General features: G+C 36.4%; 1 protein-coding gene across 1 annotated transcript in view; it reads right to left on the bottom strand.

The window, feature by feature from the left end:
* Positions 1-2,045: 2,045 nt before the first annotated feature.
* Positions 2,046-21,603, bottom strand: part of LOC140140023 (placenta-specific gene 8 protein-like) — a 67,216-nt gene continuing 47,658 nt past the window's right edge. Inside the window, exon 5 of the mRNA XM_072161835.1 lies at positions 2,046-3,012. Within this exon, the coding sequence (XP_072017936.1) occupies positions 2,929-3,012 (84 nt within the window). The 3' untranslated portion in view covers positions 2,046-2,928. The remainder of the gene's footprint in view (positions 3,013-21,603) is intronic.

Here is a 21,603-nt window from a genome sequence, read left to right as displayed (position 1 = left end):
ATGGATATAGGTGCATGTAGGGCTGGCACTTTCGCACTAAGGGGCATTCGGTGAGAGCAAAATGTAGTGGGGAGAGAGCATGATTTTTGGCATTCGGTGAGAGCAAAATGTTATAAATATGGGGTCAGAGAACATGACCTTTTTTAAATGGAATCTTTGGGTGAGAGCCGAAATAGCGCCACAGAAACCTCGAAAATCGAATTTCTAGTTCTAAATGGTTTCAAATTTATTTTGTTTTTTCAAAATAAGTAACAAAATCAGTGATAAATGAAAGTTGCTGTTCAAATTGAACTTGTAAGGGTCTTTGAGTGACAGATCAAATGGAAAAATAGGGGGTCTTCGGGTGACAGAGCATGTGTTCGTAAAAAAATATGGGGTCTTTGGGTGACAGCGATGCTGAAAAAGGGGGTCTTAACAGCCCTATGCACATGTACGCGTCACCTCCAAAGTTGGAGTGCCCCTCCCCCCGGGGGTGGGTTAGTAGGACCGGACACCTTCAATGTGGTGGGTATTGCGAACGATCCATGCAGTCTCCCCTACAGTCAACATTTAGAGCCAAATTTTGGGTCATCCGGGGTCACTCAGGGGTCATCTGAGGTCAAATTACTATAAAATGCCGTATGAGCGTGAAACATTTAGAGCCAAATTTTTGGATGGTCATCCGGGGTCACCCAGTGACCCAGGGGTCATCTGGATTCTTAGGTCAAATTAGCAATAACGGTCGTATGGGCATAAAACTTGGTGGGTACATACAGTCAACATTTAGAGCCAAACTTTTAGAAGGTCATTTTGGGTGTCATCCAGGGTCATCTGAGGTCAAATTACTAAAAACTGTCGTATGGGCATAAAACTTGGTTTGTACAATTAACATTTAGAGCCACACTTTTTGGAAGGTCATTTTGGTTTCATCCAAGGGTCGTCTGAGGTAAAATTACTAAAAACTGTCGTATGGGCATGAAACTTGGTGGGTACAGTCAACGTTTAGAACTAAATTTTTGGAAGGTCATTTTTGGGTCATCTGAGGTCAAATTACTGAAAAACTGTCGTATGGCATGAAACTTGATGGGCACAATCAACATTTAGAGCCAAATTTTGGGAAGGTTATTTTGGGGTCACCCATGAGTCATCCGAGGTCAAATTACTAAAAACTGTCGTATGGACATGACATTTGATGGGGACGGTCAACATTATTAGAGCCAAATTTGTGGGGATTTTTGAAGGTCATTTCGAGGTCATTAGTAAAAACTGTCCTTTTGGAGAAATGAATTAAGGGAACTGGAATGAGTGTTTTGAGCGTTTCGATTGGAACATGAGAGCACCTCAGACGTATCGAATTGCATTTTGAATACGAAGCATGTCTTTCTGATATCAAATAATTTTCATTTTTTGAAAATCACGATATAATACAAATTTTATGACAAATAAAAAAATTTGATATTTTTCAAATTTTTGATATATAGGCCTAACAGTCCTCGAAGTAAATTTTATAAATCTAATGATATATTCTTAAAGTGTATGTAGCTGGGAGGAAAAGCCGACGATCAATTGAAAATGTTGACCTTTCATATATTGAAGATATGGATTATCCCCCCCAAAAGACCTAATTTTTTTTTTGTTTGTTTTGGGAAAACAAATCCATATCTTAAATACGAAAGGTCAAAATTTTCAATTGATCGTCGGCTTTTCATCCCACCTACATACACGTTAAGGATCATCAGATTTATTAAGTTTACTTCGAGTACTGTTAAATATCAAAAATATCAATTTTTAATGATTTGCCATAAAATGTGTATTACATTGCGAATTTCAAAAAATCAAAATCATTTGATATCAGAAGGACATTCTTCGTATTCAGAATGCAATTCGATATGTCTGATGTGCTCTAATGTCCCACAATAAATACTGTCCAAACGTTCATACCCCTTCCCTTAAGAAGGACAAACCTTGCACAAAATCATTATTATCAACAGATATACAAAAAAAAATACAAGTTCACACAGGATTCGAAAGTTTTCCAAATTTTATTTCTTAACATAAACATTATGGTCTTAATTACATGCACATGTACCCGGAATCACATGACTAGGCCTACTACATAGTGTCAAGTTGCAGTGCTTTAAATAGATAATTTTATAATTTATTCTATGGGTGCACGACACGATAAATAATTTGATTATTGAAATATGTCCAAATCAACCTGTTCGTAGTAGGCTAGCACTTTCATGAAAAACATATGCAGGGTTGCAGCGCTGACCCTCTCCAGAGAATGATTGTTTTAAGTACTTCCCACCACGCCACTGGGTTTACTGTGCAGCATGACACTACTGCTATGCTATGCTGCATACACGTGCATGGTTAAATTTGAATTTGTACAGTTATATTTACATAAAAAAACGCTGTGAAGATGCTGGTCGTTTTCACATTTTATGGTATCTACAGAAGGTGTGAATTATCCTTTAAACACACATCACTTTAGTTCTGAAATCGACCAAGCAATAATGACACACGGGCAATTCCAAAACAACATCTTTTGCACAGAGTTCAATGCATTTGGAAAGTAAATTGGTAGTTGAAACTCTAGTGATACCACTTTCGCAGTGCATGATGGGGCTTCCTTAAATCATCCTCTGGACCCTCTCCATGCGGTTCAAGGTGGTGATCAGTGTGCGTTTATTTTATCGACTCTTCCAACCACACAAGGTTCTGAACAGAAACAATATACAACCAAATACAACCACACATGTTTTTCAAACAATACCACTCTCCATCTAACACCAATATCAGCTGAGAACCACAAAAGCAGAGAACCGCGAGTTGTGCACTAAGCATGCTAAGTATCAGCCTCATCTCTTTTTGGAGACCTTTGCCGATGAGCACTTCTCGTGCACCTCCCGCCGTTCGTTTCCTATGGAGCCGCGCGACCAGCCTTCATGCTGTCGAGTTCACGTTTAGTTGGCAAGACGCACATAGACCACACCAATACACGGTACAACAGTCGTTGATAAGAGAACCCTGAAAGAAACCGGACAGAAACAGACGGTAGTATGTAAGTTACATTACATTTTGTTAGACAGTTGCCGTTTTTCATTTCATATTGTTTTCTTAGCTTTGTATGGGTATCATCCACATAACGGAACCACCATGGGGTGAGGAGCTGATCTTATGGCTTCCTCTTCTAATTGTTCCATATACAAGTACCATCACTCAACCGTGACCAAGTGACGGGCCGATTCAAGTTACCCAGAGTGTATGACCAAGTTTGCCCCCTTGAAATGTCCCTTGCCACCCCTGCCCACCCCTAAAAACACATGGTTACCATGGTTACGATGAAGTGACCTAAAAAGGGGAGAAAGGCGCAGGATTGGTTGTTTTAGTAAATTTCCTATACTTAAGGTATAGGGAAATTTTACATTTCGCCACATATATAAATTGTACAAATAGCACAAATAGCTAGAAGTAAATGCAACTTAGATTATTTTCTCATATCCTAGTTGCTTCCAATGATCGCTATTTGTGCAATTTGTGCAATTGGTGGAAAGAGCTATAAGGTGCCGACTATATAAGCAATTATGACATTGATCGCCAAGTCCCTTCTAGCCGTCAGCAATTTGTGCAATTTATGCAATTTTGAACTTAGATTATTTTTCTCATATCCTAGTTGCTTCCAATGATCGCTATTTGTGCAATTGGTGGAAAGGGCTTTAAGGGATCCAAAATGAGCGTTTATTGCGTTTCGACAGTATTTTTGTGGGACATGAGAGCACCTCAGACCTATCGAATTGCATTCTGAATACGAAGCATGTCTTTCTGATATCAAATAATTTTCATTTTTTAAAATCACAATATAATACAAATTTTATGACAAATTATAAAAATTTGATATTTTTCAAATTTTTGATATATAACAGTCCTCGAAGTAAATTATATAAATCTAATGATATATTCTTAAAGTGTATGTAGCAGGGAGGAAATGCCGACGGTCAATTGAAAATTTTGACCTTTCATATTGAAGATATGGATTTTTTCCCAAAAAGACCTAATTTTTTTTGGTGTTTTGGGAAAAAAATCCATATCTTCAATACGAAAGGTCAAAATTTTCAATTGATCGTCGGCTTTTCATCCCACCTACATACACTTTAAGTATAAATCATCAGATTTATAAAGTTTACTTCAAGTACTGTTAAATATCAAAAATATCAATTTTAATGATTTGCCATAAAATGTGTATTAAATTGCGAATTTCAAAAATCAAAATTATTTGATATCAGAATGACATTCTTCGTATTCAGAATGCAATTCGATATGTCTGATGTGCTCTAATGTCCCAAAATAAATACTGTCCAAACGTTCATACCCCAGCCCTTAAGGTGCCGAATATAAGCAATTATGACATTGATCGCCAAGTCCCTTCTAGCCGTCAGCAATTTGTGCAATTTATGCAATTTTGAACTTAGATTATTTTTCTCATATCCTAGTTGCTTCCAATGATCGCTATTTGTGCAATTTGTGCAATTGGTGGAAAGGGCTTTAAGGTGCCGACTATATAAGCAATTATGACATTGATCGCCAAGTCCCTTCTAGCCGTCAGCAATTTGTGCAATTTATGCAATTTTGAACTTAGATTATTTTTCTCATATCCTAGTTGCTTCCAATGTATCGCTATTTGTGCAATTGGTGGAAAGGGCTTTAAGGTGCCGAATATAAGCAATTATGACATTGATCGCCAAGTCCCTTCTAGCCGTCAGCAATTTGTGCAATTTATGCAATTTTGAACTTAGATTATTTTTCTCATATCCTAGTTGCTTCCAATGATCGCTATTTGTGCAATTTGTGCAATTGGTGGAAAGGGCTTTAAGGTGCCGACTATATAAGCAATTATGACATTGATCGCCAAGTCCCTTCTAGCCGTCAGCAATTTGTGCAATTTATGCAATTTTGAACTTAGATTATTTTTCTCATATCCTAGTTGCTTCCAATGATCGCTATTTGTGCAATTTGTGCAATTGGTGGAAAGGGCTTTAAGGTGCCGACTATATGAGAAATTATGACATTGATCGCCAAGTCCATTCTAGCCGTGAGCAATTTGTGCAATTTATGGAATTACCCCCCCCTCCCATTGCAAAAAAAGTCCACTGTTTCAAAAGTGAGTTGACTTGCTGTAAAAATCTTAACTCGCTTATGGGACTTGTTGTAACTTGCCGGCAGGACTTTGCTGTAAATTATAACTCGCTGGCAAACCTTTTGTGTATTAGCATTCCCCAAACCAAGCCTAAGCATAATGACAAAATGAATGAAGGTGTCATTTTATTAGCGTTATTGAAATTCGGGGAGCCCCGAAAAAGTTGAGTGTTACCGTAGTTAGGGCGGTTTTCGGACTTGTTTTTTCTTTCTAAACATCCTCGTACGTATCATTCTTCCTTAAATTTTCTCGGTTTGTAATAAGGCGGTTCTAGAAAGCAATGGGACAGCGCTATTTTGGGAGTCTAATTATCCTATTAGCAGGAATAAGAGCTAAATCAACCGTGACATTTTTTTGATGACGATGCCTCGCATGATGAAGACTTGGATGATCATGATGATCATGATGATGAGGATGACAAGACGGCGATGCCTCAGATTCAGTATGACTCGGATGATGAATTGGATATAATATCATCACACTGCCGACGCAGCTTTTGACTATAATGGTAGTATGAAAGCGGTTCTCGAAACTTCGGAAAGCAATGGCGCAGCGCGAGCCCGGAAAGTAGAGTGTAACCGTAGTTAGGAGCTGTTAGGGTGGTTGACGGATTTGTTTTTGCTTATAAACATCCTCGTACGTATCATTCTTCCTTAAATTTTCTTTCCACCAATTGCACAAATAGCGCTTACTGGAAGCAACTCAGATATTGTCCTCATTGCTTTTATAAATTGCAACACCTGTGGCTATTTCTACAATTTGTAAAAATTGCTTACGTAGGCCTACATGGCTATTTGTGTTATTTGTACAAATTGCACACTTTCTTGCAACTGTAGGCAATTTGTGCAATTGACTGACATAAATGGCACAAATTGCAACACCTGTGGCTATTTATGCAATTTGTAAAAATTGCTTACATAGGCCTACGTTGCTATTTGTGCTATTTGTACAAACTGCACACTTTCCTGCAACTGTATAGGCTATTCGTGCAATTTACTGACATAAATTCCACAAATTGCAACAACTGTGGCTATTTATGCAATTTGTCCGACATAGATTGCATCAATTGCACTATCTGTGGCTATTTATGCAATTTGTGAAAATTGCTTAAGCAACTGGCTATTTTGTGCAATTTGTGCTATTTATACAAATTGCACACTTTCTTGCAATTGAAGGCTATTTGTGCAATGACCAATCCTGCGCCTTTATGAAAAAGGGCCGAGTGTTCAGCAGTGGCGTAGCGGGGGGGGGGGGGGCAAAGGGCAGATTGCCCTCCCCATTGTCTACCCTCTGAAAAGTACTGGCTACGCCACTTGTCAGTAAGAAATATTCTTAACCGATCGAATGGGAAAACAAATGGGAATTTGGTGTCACCCCTAGTTATAAGTACTATGCCGGGATTCTCATGATAGAACTCATTGAAAGGTACCGAATTTGATATTCTTTTATCTCTTTTGTTTTTGTTACTTTACCTGTATGTTATGTTTGCCACGAAAGTGGGACCTCATTGCCGGGAGTCCTGCACAGCAAGCAATACAGCAAGGTTCACCCATATCTGAAGCCAGGCACGCAAGATGACAGGGACTACAAAATAGTCCCAGCAAACCTATTCAATTTAAGAGACACAAAAAATTAATAAATAAAATTGGCAAAATCCGCCAAGAAAGTTAATTTAATTTCAGAAACTGGCAGAGTTTAGTTCAGAGGCGTAGGCGTCATGATGCAGTCATGTCTACAGTAGAATTCATCTCGACCTTTGCAGGACTTAAACCCCATTAAAAGCTATTAAACCAAGATAACACTCATTGAAGCAGCTCAACTGAATAAATCAGATCTTCTCTGGTTGTGCACAAGTGTCTGTTTTCAATGTGCGACATCGCAATAAAGCTGGTATTATAGCTTCAGTTGGTTAACCGATTATAAAGGAAACGAAAGGAAACTGTTACAATGGTATGTGTAGCTTTGTTCACGAAATGAGACAAAAACCGGCTTTTTGTTAACCAGCATTCTTCAAAATGAGCAACATAATGATTGTTGACTTAACACGGTTTGGTGTTATCTGTCGTTTACATATCCTTCCTAAAACACAAAAGTGCGACCCTCTCCAAACATCTAAATTAGCTAAAAATTTAGGACATGTTACAAAACTATATTTTCTAGAACCTATTTAGAATAGTTAAAATGTAGCTTGTATACCGTTTTTTTGTGGCATCCTTCAGAAATGAGCGGTCCGATACCAATATTTTCGGTCAAATCTCCATTCAATTAACACGGGGAGTTGGCCAGCTATGCCTTGCCCTCACTCATATTTTACAAAAGTGCGACTATTTCTGAACATCTAACCTAGCTGTAATTTTAGGTCATGTTAGAGAAATATATTTGCTAGAAGTTTGGAGAATAGCTAAAATATTGGCTGGTTATTTTTCACACAGTGATGTTAACTAGGCAAGTGCCCATTCTTCCAACGTACATCATTTTTAGAGGTCACGCGTCAATGATGAGAGCACTGTGTATTGTGTATAGGAAAACGGACAGTAACTGCAGTATGTACCGACTGGGGTACTTACCCCCGGAGGTAGCCTTAAATACAGGGACCGGGACAAATTTGACTAAAATAATCATGGTTATAAATGTACATCTTCCTTTGGTCCGGTTTTAAGCCACAAAATTGTCCAAATTTTGACACATTTTAGCGTAGGGGAGACCGGGGCAAGTCCGCCCACCCCATGTTTCTGATCTCGTGACTGCTGGAAAAGTACAATGATGATGTAAAATTAGCTGGCACACGTCATAGCTAAGTACCCAAGAAAAAAAGACAGTCCGACACATCTCGCCACATAAATTATCGTCAAAAAACATTATACTACAATATTAGGCCTACTAATTTTAAAAATGTAAACTTCCTTGACTATAATTTATAGTCAAGGAAGTTTTTAAAATTAGTAATATTGTAATAATCTCAAGACCTTGCAGAGACGGTTTTCGTTCTTATTTGGAAGGGGAACGTTTTGCCCAACATATTATGCAATTAAAAGATCGACATATTGTGTTTAGTAGGCATAACACAAGGTAAAGAAAAAAAGAACCGTTGGGGCAAATCCGCCCTGTGTTTTCCCCAGGCAGGCTCCCGGGGCAGATTCGGCCCATCGGCGTATTATGCAAAATATTAATAATAATACCTTTAAGAAGGGTAAAACTACATGCAAGCATATTTTTAAAAGTTAGGTGGTATCAGTATTACTCATACCACCGTTTATGCCCTAAAACCATAAATGCCGAAGTTGTAAATAAAGGTTTTGCTCATTTTGGACTCCTACATTTATAAATTATTAGCTTACATTATTTGGAAGAGAGTATGTGCCTAATATACCATTTACAAAACATTTGCATTAAATTGATAATTGTTTTGCAATATTATAACCTTTTCGTTTTATCGGGGCGAACTTACCCCACCATAGGGGCGGACTTGCCCCAGCACGGGGCAAGTCCGCTCTGTCATCGTGATTTTTATTTTCCCTTCTCCTGCCGTTACTTAAAGCTCAATGTCCTTACAAATGTGGTAGTATTTAGCTATAGTATTTTTACAGCTTAAAAATGTAAAATCTATAGCCTTCTAACATGAGAATTGCCCTCTCTAGGCGAGATTGAAGAAAATAGGGCGGACACGCCCCGGTCTCCCCTATAGGTCTAGGCCTAATTGCACATTTTCGCGCGCTTCACACGCATCTGTCCCGGTCGGTAAAGTCATTTTAGTATAGTAGCGGGTTATTTTCCTAATATAGGCCCTAATAAGAAGAATACAGTTAGCTGGGTTTTATCACAGAATTAATGTGGGTTTTATCCATATTCGCTCAATACGAGCCCGGCCCTGCCATTTTTGTTTTATGCAAATTAGTTTTTTTTTCACTAGGCCTACTCCCTTTTTTGTCCTTTTTTTCAGGAGATGCTTAGAGACACTAGCAAGCAAAAACATTAAGTGTCCCAATTTTGTCTATAGGTGTACCTATTATTTTACTTAACACATGATAACTACCAGTGCCGATTGGCCAAAAAATACCTATACACCCAACGCAAGTCAATTGAAGCCGTACAATTTATCGCGAATTTACGACCATAAAATAAGACACTTCTTTTGTCTAGATTAGCATCAACCCTCTCATCTCAGGTTTTTCATGTCAGAAATTAAAGGGGCACTTCGTGATCCACAGCCTCATCCCCCCACTTTTCTCAAAAAAAGTTGAGATTTTTATATCACTGGAATACTCTGGCTACATATGTTTATGTACAAAATATTTCTTGCAGATTAATTCGTTTAGCAAAGATATCGCGAAATTTGAATTTCGTTCTGGTGCACCAGAACGAAATTACAACGTATTGTCTATGGAGCAGTGTAATACACATAATCATGCATAACTCGCAAACGCAAAATCGGAATCAACTGAAATTTTGGGAATATGCTTTTTTCGTGGATATGTACTGAAAAATGTCATAAAAAGAGGATGCTAGGATCACGAAATACTCCTTTAACATAACTCCCAAAACCGAAACAGAATATAGTTATCTTCGTTCAACTTTTCTGTAGTCAACAAAAGACTAGAATAAAAGGATTGTTCACACGTACCATGCTAACACTTCAAAATAACAATGAGATCCGAAACCGAAACCGGAAACCGAAACCGAAAAGATAAAATGAGATAGTGCCCAGGGGGTTTGACTAGTCATCCAATACATGAACGGTTTTTACTTACATCCGGGTATGTCCTTATATAGCAAGCATACAATGGTGTTGACCAGTCTCTTGGCACGCCACGAGGGAGATTTACATTGCCGTCAATAACCGTCTAGGGTCCGACTAGAGATTTACAATTTGATGATATTCAAAAGAATACTTAGCATTGAAGAATTTAAAAAAAATTACAAACTTTCATTTGTTAACATACACGTAGCAATGATTAACAATATGTTGAAAATACAAACGTAACGTTTTGTTCATAAACGTAACATCCTCGACACATCTAGGATCCGCATAATTTGTTGATTAATGCGGCCATAAACAGTCACAAAAGATTTATGGTCTGATCATTTTATCATTTTAAGGGGGACCCGATATTGCAATTGGAAGAACCAGGCTTTTCAATAACTATCAAAACTGCTGGGTACCAAACTTTTTGATACAGCTTGTATAGTAATTCGTTCTAATTTCCATGCAAAAGAACTTGGCCAGTTGTTTCATCCTTAAAACAATAATACATCATAATTTTCAACATTACTCGTTGATGGTCGATAAACGTCCCAATAAATCGGACTTAGTCACCGGTCAGTTCTACAGCATAGATATCCATGGCTAACGATGGTTAACTGTGGAAACATGTTAAAGGACATCAAGACAATTTTCTAAGTTATTTATTTTGAGCTCTTTCGAGACGAGTAATGGATATATTCTGTAGATTTAGGTTTTGTCTGTGACTGCTAATGTGAGGCCGTCGTAGGTCGTACGGGGCTCAAACTCGGTGGGTGGGTGTAGTTCTGTCCTGGCAAGAAGAAGTTTATGTTCGTTAAGTCATCCGACCCCGGGGCCCCCTCCAAGGGGTCATTTGAGGTAAAATGACTAAAAACTGCCATATGGGCATGAAACTAGGTCCTACGGGACTCAAACTCGGTGGGTGGGTGTAGTTCTGTCCTGGCAAGAAGATGTTCATGTTCGTTAAGTCATCCGACCACGGGGCCCCCTCCCAGGGGGCATTTGAGGTAAAATGACTAAAAACTGTCATATGGGCATGAAACTAGGTCGTACGGGGCTCAAACTCGGTGGGTGGGTGTAGTTCTGTCCTGTCAAGAAGATGTTTATGTTCGTTTTAAAGTCATCTGACACCGGGGTCCGCTCCCAGGGGTCATCTGAGGTCAAATTACTAAAAAGTGTCGTATGGGCATGAAACTTGGTAGGTACAGTCAACATTTAAAACAACATTTTTGAAGGTTATTTTGGGGTCAGCCACGGTCACCACGGGTCATCTGAGGTCAAATTAGTAAAAACTCATATATGGGCATGAAACTTGGTGGGTAGGCCTACAGTCAACATTTAGAGTTATAAGTTTAGATCATTTTGGGGTCATCCAAGGTCACCCAGGGGTCATCTGAGGTCAAATTACTAAAAACTGTCGTTTGGGCATGAAACTTGGTGGGTACAGTCAACATTTAGAGCCAAATTTTTGTAAGGTCATTTTGGGGTCGCCAGGGGTCATCTGAGGTCAAATTTGTAAAAACTGTCATATGGACATGTCACCATCAGCCTGGTAATCGCGCCCAGCCGAGAACCGCCAAATATGGTAACCGCCTAGTCTATTTTAAAACTGATGCATCAATGACTATGTTCATCATGTCATTATTGTATCATTCTCACATACATTAGGAAATGAATTTGGAGAATAGAGGCCTTGCATGTGACATATCATCCCGTAAATATGGCGGACTACTCAAATGCATTCAACAAAAGCATGATTGCAATCAAATAGGTTGATGACAACATTTGATTGAATGGACTGCACTCCGCCATAACTACGGTGAAGGACACCGGCTCAAATCCTTTGTTTGGAGCCAATCGATAATTTCATGCAGGGCCTCTATACTTTCTGTTAATAAAATACTATGCTGACCTCACACTCCAGTAATTTCAGATAGCAGGTTTTGCGTTTAGGCGTGGACGTAGTTAAATTATGTTAACTGTATCAAATAAATACCCTTATCTGGAATGAACTTTTGTTTTGGTTTTTAATACTGGAACATTTACGAAAATATTGCAGGCTATTCTTTATTTTTTGCTTCAGGACTAATGTTGCTAAAGTTTTTACAGCCCCCCCTCTAAGTGCACAAAAACTTTTTAACCCCCTGTTCATACACCCAAAACTTTTGAATCCCCTATATTCAGAACTCCAAAATTTTATAACCCCCCTACATATTTTTCAGCCCCCCCTAATAATTGAAGATTCAGTATGTTTTGAAAGTGATATTAGTTCTTTAAGGATGACTTTGGCTATAGGGGTGGGCTTTGGCACAATTTTATGGCACATGATTATTTTGTTCATTGCAATTTTTTCGCGCGCATTTGTCCTGGTAATTAATGTTTTTTAGTTGAACGATTCGATGTGGAAATTTTGGCCCCTGGCTCCGGTATCCCCCTTCGCATTTTAGCATTGATAGCAAATTTTCACGGTAAAAGAGATTTTTTGGGACAGTTTGGAAAAGTTAGGTTACAGATCTGAAGGGCCAAAGCTGAATCATGTTGCCTTGCACAGGGCACCCCGAGAAAATGGTCTCTGGCAGGAGTGATGATGAGTTTACTGACCTTTACAAGTTCAACCATGGTTCAACAAAAGTCAATACGATTACGTAATTGTTCATGTGATGACACACACAGAGGGAAAGTCAATATTTACATTTCTTGGTCATAAACCTCACTTCCATGGAGTAGCCCTTTTAATAATATGTTACGCATGTATAGCTGATCTGGGTAATCAAAAACAAATCTACCCATCGTGGCTTAGGGTTTTAATAACATGCTTAATTTCCGGGATTGATTGAATTTAAATAATGGATACACATTTTAAGTTTAGCATCAGTTTTTGTTATTTAGTTAAGTTGGGTTTTTGAGAATTAAAAAATAATATTTTGCTTAAATCATTAGAAAATATGTACCAACAAATTGTACCAACCCGAAATTTTTATCACTTTGTAATATTTTCATTTGGTATGTTTCTTATTAATATTTTTTGAGGAAAAAAGTGAGAATTTTGTCATAACTTTGCAAATTGTTTATTTATTATGTTTCTTATATTTTTTCTGGTGAAAAAAAGTGAGGATTTTTTACTAATTTTATATTTTTGATTTTTAATGTTTTCTATCATTTTGTGATGACAAAAGTGAGGCTTCGCAAATTTTTCATTTGTTACGTTTCACATTATTTTGTATGGAAAAAATTTTTTGAAATTACTTCGGATTTTTTTTTAATTTTCTGTATAATGTACAATGTTGCTTTAAGCCCATGGATTGAGAAATTTAATATTATTATTCCATGCCTTGATATTGTTTGATTGCATTTTGTAATATTGTTTTCAAAGTGATGAAAAAAGTGATGAATTATTATGATGTCCAAAAAATAGGTGCCAAAATTTCTCCCCCAAATCGTGCCATATCTAATTATATTTCGAATGTGATAGAAATCCTCACGTATCTCATCACAAAATAATTTTAAAAAATGAATGAAAAATTGGCGTCGTAATGAACAACTTTTTCATCACAAAATAATAAGAAATATAACAAATGAAAACATTCCAAAGTGATAAAAAATCCTCACTTTTTCCTCACAAAATAATAAGAAACGTTAAACATAACAAATGAGAAGTTGGCGAAATGATGAAAATAATTCTCACTGTTGTCATCACAAAACATGATGATAACAAGTGAAAAATTTCCAAAGTAATACAAAAATTCCTTACTTTTCCTCACAAAGTAATAAGAAACATAACAAATGAGAAATTTCTAAAGTGTTAAAATATCCTTACTTTTATCATCACAAAATAATAAGAAACATAAAAACTGCAAAGTGAGGATTCTTTCTCATTTTTAACTTTCCTTAAATCGGGCCTCAATTGTCTGAAATTGATAACATTTTATTTTAAAGAGGGACTATGAATTTAATTCCAATATCATATTATTGAAATTCTCATCAATATTAACTGTATAGCTACTACTAGCTAAAACTACTGTTCTTTGAATGGTACAAAATGCAGATGTTCAATCGAAATACATAGGCCTATTATGCAATATAGGACTGTCCGCATTTTTTTAGGTGGGTAATGTGTATAAAACAAATGAATATCTACGTCATTGTCATTTGTTTCCCAATTTTAAAACAAGATGTTTTAGAAGAGGAAAACAAGTCATACATAAAAAAAAATCACATTTTTGACCAAAAACACCTTCCAACCCAAAAATCACATTAATTTTGACCAAAAGTCACATTTTTGATTTTTGACCAACAAAAAAAATCAAATTATTGATCAAAAAGCACATTTTAGACCAAAAACTAATTTTTTGATCAAAAATCACATTTTAAACCAAAATATCACAATGTAAACCAAAAATCACATTATAAACCAAACATCACATGAATTGAGTAAAATTACCCGGTGTTGAGTAAGGGGAAAGATTTTACTCTGCTGTTTAGTAAAATTTTGCACAATACCAATACCGTACCTGGGCAAATGATAGCATTTTTTGCAGAACATTTATTAGACGAGTGGATTCCATAGCCATTTTAGCTGCTGATTTTGCCCCGGGGGAGGCACTCCCTATCTGAAATGGCAGGGATGTGCCTCGGCCATGTTAAAAGTAGGGGGCATTCAGGTCAAATGTACAATGACAAAAATATGGGGTCATTCAGTACACAACCTGAATAAAAAATGAGGTCATTCGGTATTAAACTTTGAAAAAGGATGGTCATTAAGGTAGCAATTTGTAAAATGGGAGTCATTGGGTACAGGATTGCCAAAAGAATATCATTAAGTACACATAAATAAGTGCGAAAAAACAACTTGGCCAACTTGGAAATTTGAGAAATCTCATTATTTCTGGAGGAGAACACAAATACCACCTAAATTTGGGAATTAAAAAGGGGGGGCATTGGGTAGCAGGAAATAGAAAAAGGGTGGTCATTGAGTACATGAATTTTTTTAAAGGGGGTCATTGGGTAATAGGTAGGACCATAACACAAAAAAGGGGTCATTGGGTACAAGCCGGTTTGAAAAAGGGGGTCTATGATCCCGAGGCACATGATGCATATCTGTTATGGAAGTGCCCCCCCCCCCCGGGTTTTTTGCATACATTTTTCTACATTGGTTCAGTGGACTTTTTCAAAATGGCCGGCAGTATAATTTATTGTGGTAGGGTTAGGGTTAGGGTTAACCGGCCAATATTAAAAGTACATGACCTAAAATTACAGCTAGGTTAGATGTTCAGAAATTTGGTAAAATAGTGAGTGAGGGCAAGGCATAGCTAGCCAACTCCCGTGTTAATTGAATGGAGATTTGACCGAAGATTTTGGTAAACGGACCGCTCACTTCTGAAGAATGCCACACGAAAACGGTACAAGCTACATTTAAAGTACTCTCTGTTCGATCATCATGATGAGTTTCTTATATAGTATGCCGAAATGGGGTACTGAAGGTGATTGACAAAGGGTCGTACCTCGCTGATGAGTAAGTGACAGTGAACATGAAAATCAGCGCCCATAACCCAAGTTATAGTAGCTAGTTAGCGGAGACCGTCGCGGGACTGATTATTGATTATTGAAGTGCCTTATTTTATAGATATACGCACGATTTAGGGCAAGAAAAAAAACCGGGACACTTTTGGAGACATCATCATCATCATCATCATCATCATCATCATCATCATCATCATCATCATCATCATCATCATCATCATCACTTTCTACATTTTTTCTAAACAACATACTGTTTTAATAAGATTTTTTTCTTAAAATGCATGTAACTATAATTATTGTTTAGAGCGTGATGAAATAAAACATCACGATTTTCATCACAAAACAAATATAATGCATAAGAAATCGTTTGTTTTAGAGCGTGATGATGAAATAAAACATCACGGTTTTCATCACGAAACAAAGTAATACATAAGAAATCAATTTTTCGTGAGTGATGAAATAAAACATCACGATTTTCATCACGAAACAAAGTAATACATAATAAATCGTTTGTTTTAGAGCGTGATGAAATGAAAATTGAAAGTGTTATACAACTCCCGGATACATCTTAAAAAACAAATTTCCATCTCATGATTGAATAGAAAGTTTGGTCAAATAGAGTATAAGGCATGATATTGATAATAAATACATCAGTCTTATAGTCTTAGGAAGCAAAAACATTGTTTAAAATTTCAACCATTTACTAGAAACATTTTACCTTCATTTGTAAATATTTATAAAAACGAAATATTTGGAGCAAACATCGTTTTCAAAATATTTTTTCAACTCCAAAATAACATTATGTTTAGAATGATTTGTACAAAGTTTTTCAAAAATGTTTTTGGAATGTTATAAGAACGTAAAACATTTTAATAACATTTCAATGTCGCATTATATAAAGATCGTGAAAACATTTTAAAAACGTGATTGTAAATACTTGGACAAACATTTTTTTTCAAAATATTTTTTCAACTCCAAAATAACATTCTGTTTAGAATGATTTGTACCAAGTTTTCAAAAATGTTTTAGGAATGTTATAAAAACGTAAAACATTTTAATAACATTTAAATGTCGCGTTATATAAAGGTCGTGAAAACATTTTAAAAACGTGATTGTAAATACTTGGACAAACATTTTTTTTAATATTTTTGCAACTCCAAAATAACATTCTGTTTAGAATGATTTGTACCAAGTTTTCAAAAATGTTTTAGGAATGTTACAAAAACGTTTTTACATTGTTGAGCAACGATAATGCTGTAGGATGTAAAACATATAGCCCTTAAGTTAGGCCAAATAAACAAAATTAACATGTTTCACGTCTTCTTTGTTTCCTTTGTTGAGGTTTCTTCAATTAAATTTGTATTTTGTGAAAGTCATTTATTTTAACAAAACAAATATTCTTCCTATAGCCTTGCTAATAAACTAGAAACACTTTAGGAATGTTTTGAGATAAATAAGGGGGTCCTATATGTCAGTATAACAAATAAAAATATTTCTCCTCTTTTGTGCAGACATAGTGTATGCTAGAATAACTATAATTATGGGTATTCACGATTCTGCTCTAAAAAATAAAATGCCCTTTCCTCCACCTTGTTTTGAATAAGTCGGATGTAAAACAGGTTGTTTATTATTGAACTTGGCCTTCACTATATAATACATTAAAACATATTAGAAACACTTTGACCAAGTTTCAGGGCAAATTTATGCAAAATAAAAGTACCCCGAACATTTATGCATGGATTTTTAGCAAAATATTGGCAAAAATTATATGTTAATGAGCTTCTCCAGTCATTTTAGCTTATTGACTTGATTGATTATTGATAAAGACAATACGATACAAAGAAAATATAAATTGATGTATTTTGAAAACCGTAGGCCTATGTCCGATTGATTCCAAAGAAAAGGCATATTGATCAGTGTACTTTGGTCTACTCAATTAATCTGTTTAGAGCACTTTTATAATGCCTGCATAACCACCTTAAACAGCTCAAGACACAAAATGTTAGGCAGTAGTCCAGTTTAAATATTATTTTCTTCATGTATTAATTTGTAAGTATTTAGTGGTGGAGGGTTTTATGTTATGTTGTTCTTCTATTTTGTACAGAGCGCAGTAAACATACGAACACATTGTTCACCCAATTGTAATTAGGTAATGTAAAACAAAGCTTTAACATAGAACTTATTATGTGTTACAATCAACAATATCATTCGGAATCCGGCAATCGTACTTTCGTTTAATATAAGAACATCAAGAATGTAGCAATGGAAACAGGCCTTCCTGTTGAAGTCAAATGTTTATTGCTTCGGAATGACAATGGGCTGAGATTGAACGTACCAGCCCAGAGGATGATTTAAGGAAGGCCCATCATGCACTGTAAAAGTGTTATCACTAGAGTTTCAACTGCCACTATATTTTTCAAATCCCATTGAACTCTGTGCAAAAGATGTTGTTTAAGAATTGTCCGTGTGTCATTATTACTTGGTCGATTTCAGATGTAAAGTGATGTATGCATGAAGGATAAATCACACCTTCTGTAGATAAGATAACATAAAATGTGAAATCGACCAACTTTTTGAAGGTGTTTTTATTGTAAATATATCTGTCCAAATTCAAATTGAACCATGCACGTGTACGTGTATATGCAGTGGGCGGACAGTGGTGTCATGTTCACCCCCACAGCTATGCTAACCGCAAGACTTGCTGGGAAGTGCTTAATTCATCCTCTGGTACCAGCCGTGGGACGTGCAATACATCCTCCCCGTTTTGGGCCCGTGCTCCATAGCCAAAATTATCAAAGTATCATTATCACCTTCAAAACATGCGGAATCTTCAATTACATGCTTATGAAGCTTGCATATTTTCAAAAGAAAACACAGTTAACATGAATGACACATAGCCATGATTACCATTATCAACTCTATTGTACACCTTTCTGTATTTCTTAATAAGGCAAACAAATTCGTGTACATTCTAATCTTGATATAACTGTATGACTACAATCATCTCACTTATATTTGCATCCAATTTTGTAAGTATATTTTGTTATTACTATCAATAAACCATCAAGAATTTAACAATAATTGTGTATATCTCTGTCTTTGAGTCACATTTGTATACCATATCCAACTTGGACCTCGGGGACAGGGGGGCACTCAACTTTGGAAGTGACGGGTATGTGCCTACCGGAGTCGCGAAGTAGGGGCCTATCGGGTACAAAGCGTTATTTTTAAAACTAAGGGGGTCATTGGGTACAAACAAAATAAAAAAGGGGGTCATCGAGTATAAGATTGAAAGAAAGGGTCATCGGGTAGAAAATTGTGAAAAAATGTAGCAAAATTTTGAAACTTTCGGCATAATTTGGAAAAAATGAAGCAAAATTGGACAGTTTCGGCATTTTTTAGTTGCATTTTGATGATGCTATTATAGAAAAAAGGGGGTTATGGGTAGCCGCAACCAAAGAAAGGGGTTCATTGGGTAGCCGCAACTAAAAAAAAAAAAAAAAAGGGGGTCATCGGGTATGGATTGTAAAGTCCATTTTATCACGTTAAAATTGAGACAATTCTCCCGCGAATTTATGGCTTTGGAATAAACTGAATTCTAAAAAATAATAGAATCCAAATTATATGACTTTGGTCTTGTTGTGATGCATTGCACTAATTACACATGTTCTTATACCAACAAACAGCAAAATAGATAAAAATTAATGAGACTGATTGAGACTCTTTTTATGGTTTTTACAAGTAAACTAAAAATTTGATACGATTGATTCTAAATATATTACAAAAAATAAGGTCTCTCGTCCCAACGCGCAGTCGGGCTTTCTTGTTAGAACGAGGCATTCCCTCATATATTATGTTTAGTCGGGCATTGTGTTTAAGTAAGGAACACTGCGAGTTCTCAACTATGAGGTCTATACCTACACGCAAGTGTGTCCATTAATTACGGAACACTGCGAATTCTCAACTATGTCCACGCCGACTGCGGCGAGGTCAAAACCTACACGCAAGTGTGTCTATATGTCCTGTTAAGAAGCATGCTGTTTTCAAAGCCCCATATCGAATTCAGAACTACGTCTACGCCGACTGCGCCACCATAAAACCAAGACCTATAAGCCCTCTATCGAATTCAGAACTACGTCTGCGCCGACTGCGCCAACATAAAACCAAGAATTGCGTGCATATCCTATTTGGACATGGACGCACTTGGTTAATGGCCCATGGTGCGGAACCTTGGACGTACTCAAATAATGAGTTTTCAACTGCGTCTACGCCGAATAATACCTTATGGCTAAATCGCCCTCTCTGTGTACAAGTGTGTTCGGTTATTTGTCCAATTACCAGAATCCAGGACATTAAGACGTGACTGTAGGGGGATTATTTGTCCAACTACTAGATAGATGGCGCTTCGTTGAAGACATTTGTCCAAGAACCAAAATGTAAAAGAAATTATGATGTGACTATAGGGGGATTATTTGTCAAAATACAAGAAAATATCAAATTGAGGGGGCTATTCCCTTCGAAGCAGCTCGGGGCTGTGCCCATGGTGTGGTGGGTATTGTGTAGTTATGCCGGAATTTTTATTATTACTTGAAAGCAAAGGATAAGTCCCTCAAATGGTCATTTGGTAATTTTTAGAATGAAAAATTTGGCAAAAAAACATTTAAGTCTCTTTGCAATTATGACAATACAATATCTACCTTTGGAACACTTTATTTATCTGTTTGTTGACAATAGGCCTACTCGTTGTTAAAATTAAGAAATATTTAGATCCTAAGAATTGAGTTGAATTTGCCCTTCTTGACTATCTGACTGTACAGAATGTGGATGTCACACCTTTTGTAAGCAATATTCAAAACTTGTTAATTTTAATACCCTTCGCGATAAAGTAAAGATGCTTTAAAATGTGTAATATTATTATATCCTGCCGTACGCGTGGTAAATTGCACAATTGTAGGGGAGACCGGGGATGGACGTTACAAAATTGACATTTTGCCCCATATAATTCCAATGAAAGAACCAGGACATGACACTCCATCTTGGGTCTGTGGTTGGCACATTATGTTTACTAAAACTTGGGGCATACAAAACATGAAAATATCAAACAACTAATTAACTACTAATTAACTAATGAAGGTAATTTTTTGTAACAACTTACCCCGCGTACCGGGTAAGTTGTTACATCATGCGGGGCAAGTTGTTACAATGTTACAAAATTTGATGGACCTTTTATACGCCTTTAGAAGCATTCAGATCATTTTTATTCTATAATAAGTTCATTTATGCATTATGCACCTCCAGTTGTTAGAGCTATTACAATATTACAATTTTGTCAGAAAGTTACTTGGAGAGGACAAAAACGTGTTTTTTTACTTAACTTTTTAGTAGAACAATGGAGAAAGCTCACGATTGGCAGTATACCCCAGTGATGTGTAGCCAACATATGAGTGTCAGTTAGCCTACCCTCTCTTATTCCAGCTTGGCACACTGATAGGTGTTACAACTTCCCCGTGTAACTTCCATCCCCGGTCTCCCCTATACTTTTTTAGTTAAAGGCCCTTTCGGTAGGCCTAATCCCAGCACAAGTGTAAAATAATTAAAATTGTGCTCAAATTGTTATACCTATGGTATTTTTTAAATGAAAAAGTTGGTAAAAAAAGAAGAAATCTGAAGTATTGACGAAGTTGAAGCCCCATTCAAATACATGTAGATAATTTGTATACTGCAGTATATAAATTACAGATTCATGTAATACCTTATTTTGTCTTAAATATACGGCTTTCGACCGAACCACTATGTCAGCACATCTATACGACAATGGGAAATGTACCAAATTCTGAATTTTGATGATTTTTACGATCGTCCGGATGAGCAAATCACTGAATGGAGCAAATCACTGAACTGTTTGTTCAATTTACAACATTGAGATGTTGTAAATAACGGTAATTGTAACATCAACATAACTATAAATGAAAGACTTAAAAGACAAAGCAGTGGAAATGTATTATAAAATTAGGGATAATTTTATGCTCAATTCTTGCAGATTTTATCTAAACCTTCCAATTCAGCGATGTGTGAATATGAAACAAATATACAGGGTAAGGGTGTCCCAGAATGATTTATACCGGGAAAGATGGAATTCATTAGGTATGAACGGCATTTATAT

Source organism: Amphiura filiformis, chromosome 18 (genome assembly GCF_039555335.1).
Source record: "Amphiura filiformis chromosome 18, Afil_fr2py, whole genome shotgun sequence".
Lineage (NCBI taxonomy): Eukaryota > Metazoa > Echinodermata > Ophiuroidea > Amphilepidida > Amphiuridae > Amphiura > Amphiura filiformis.
This window is presented reverse-complemented; position numbering and strand designations above follow the sequence as displayed.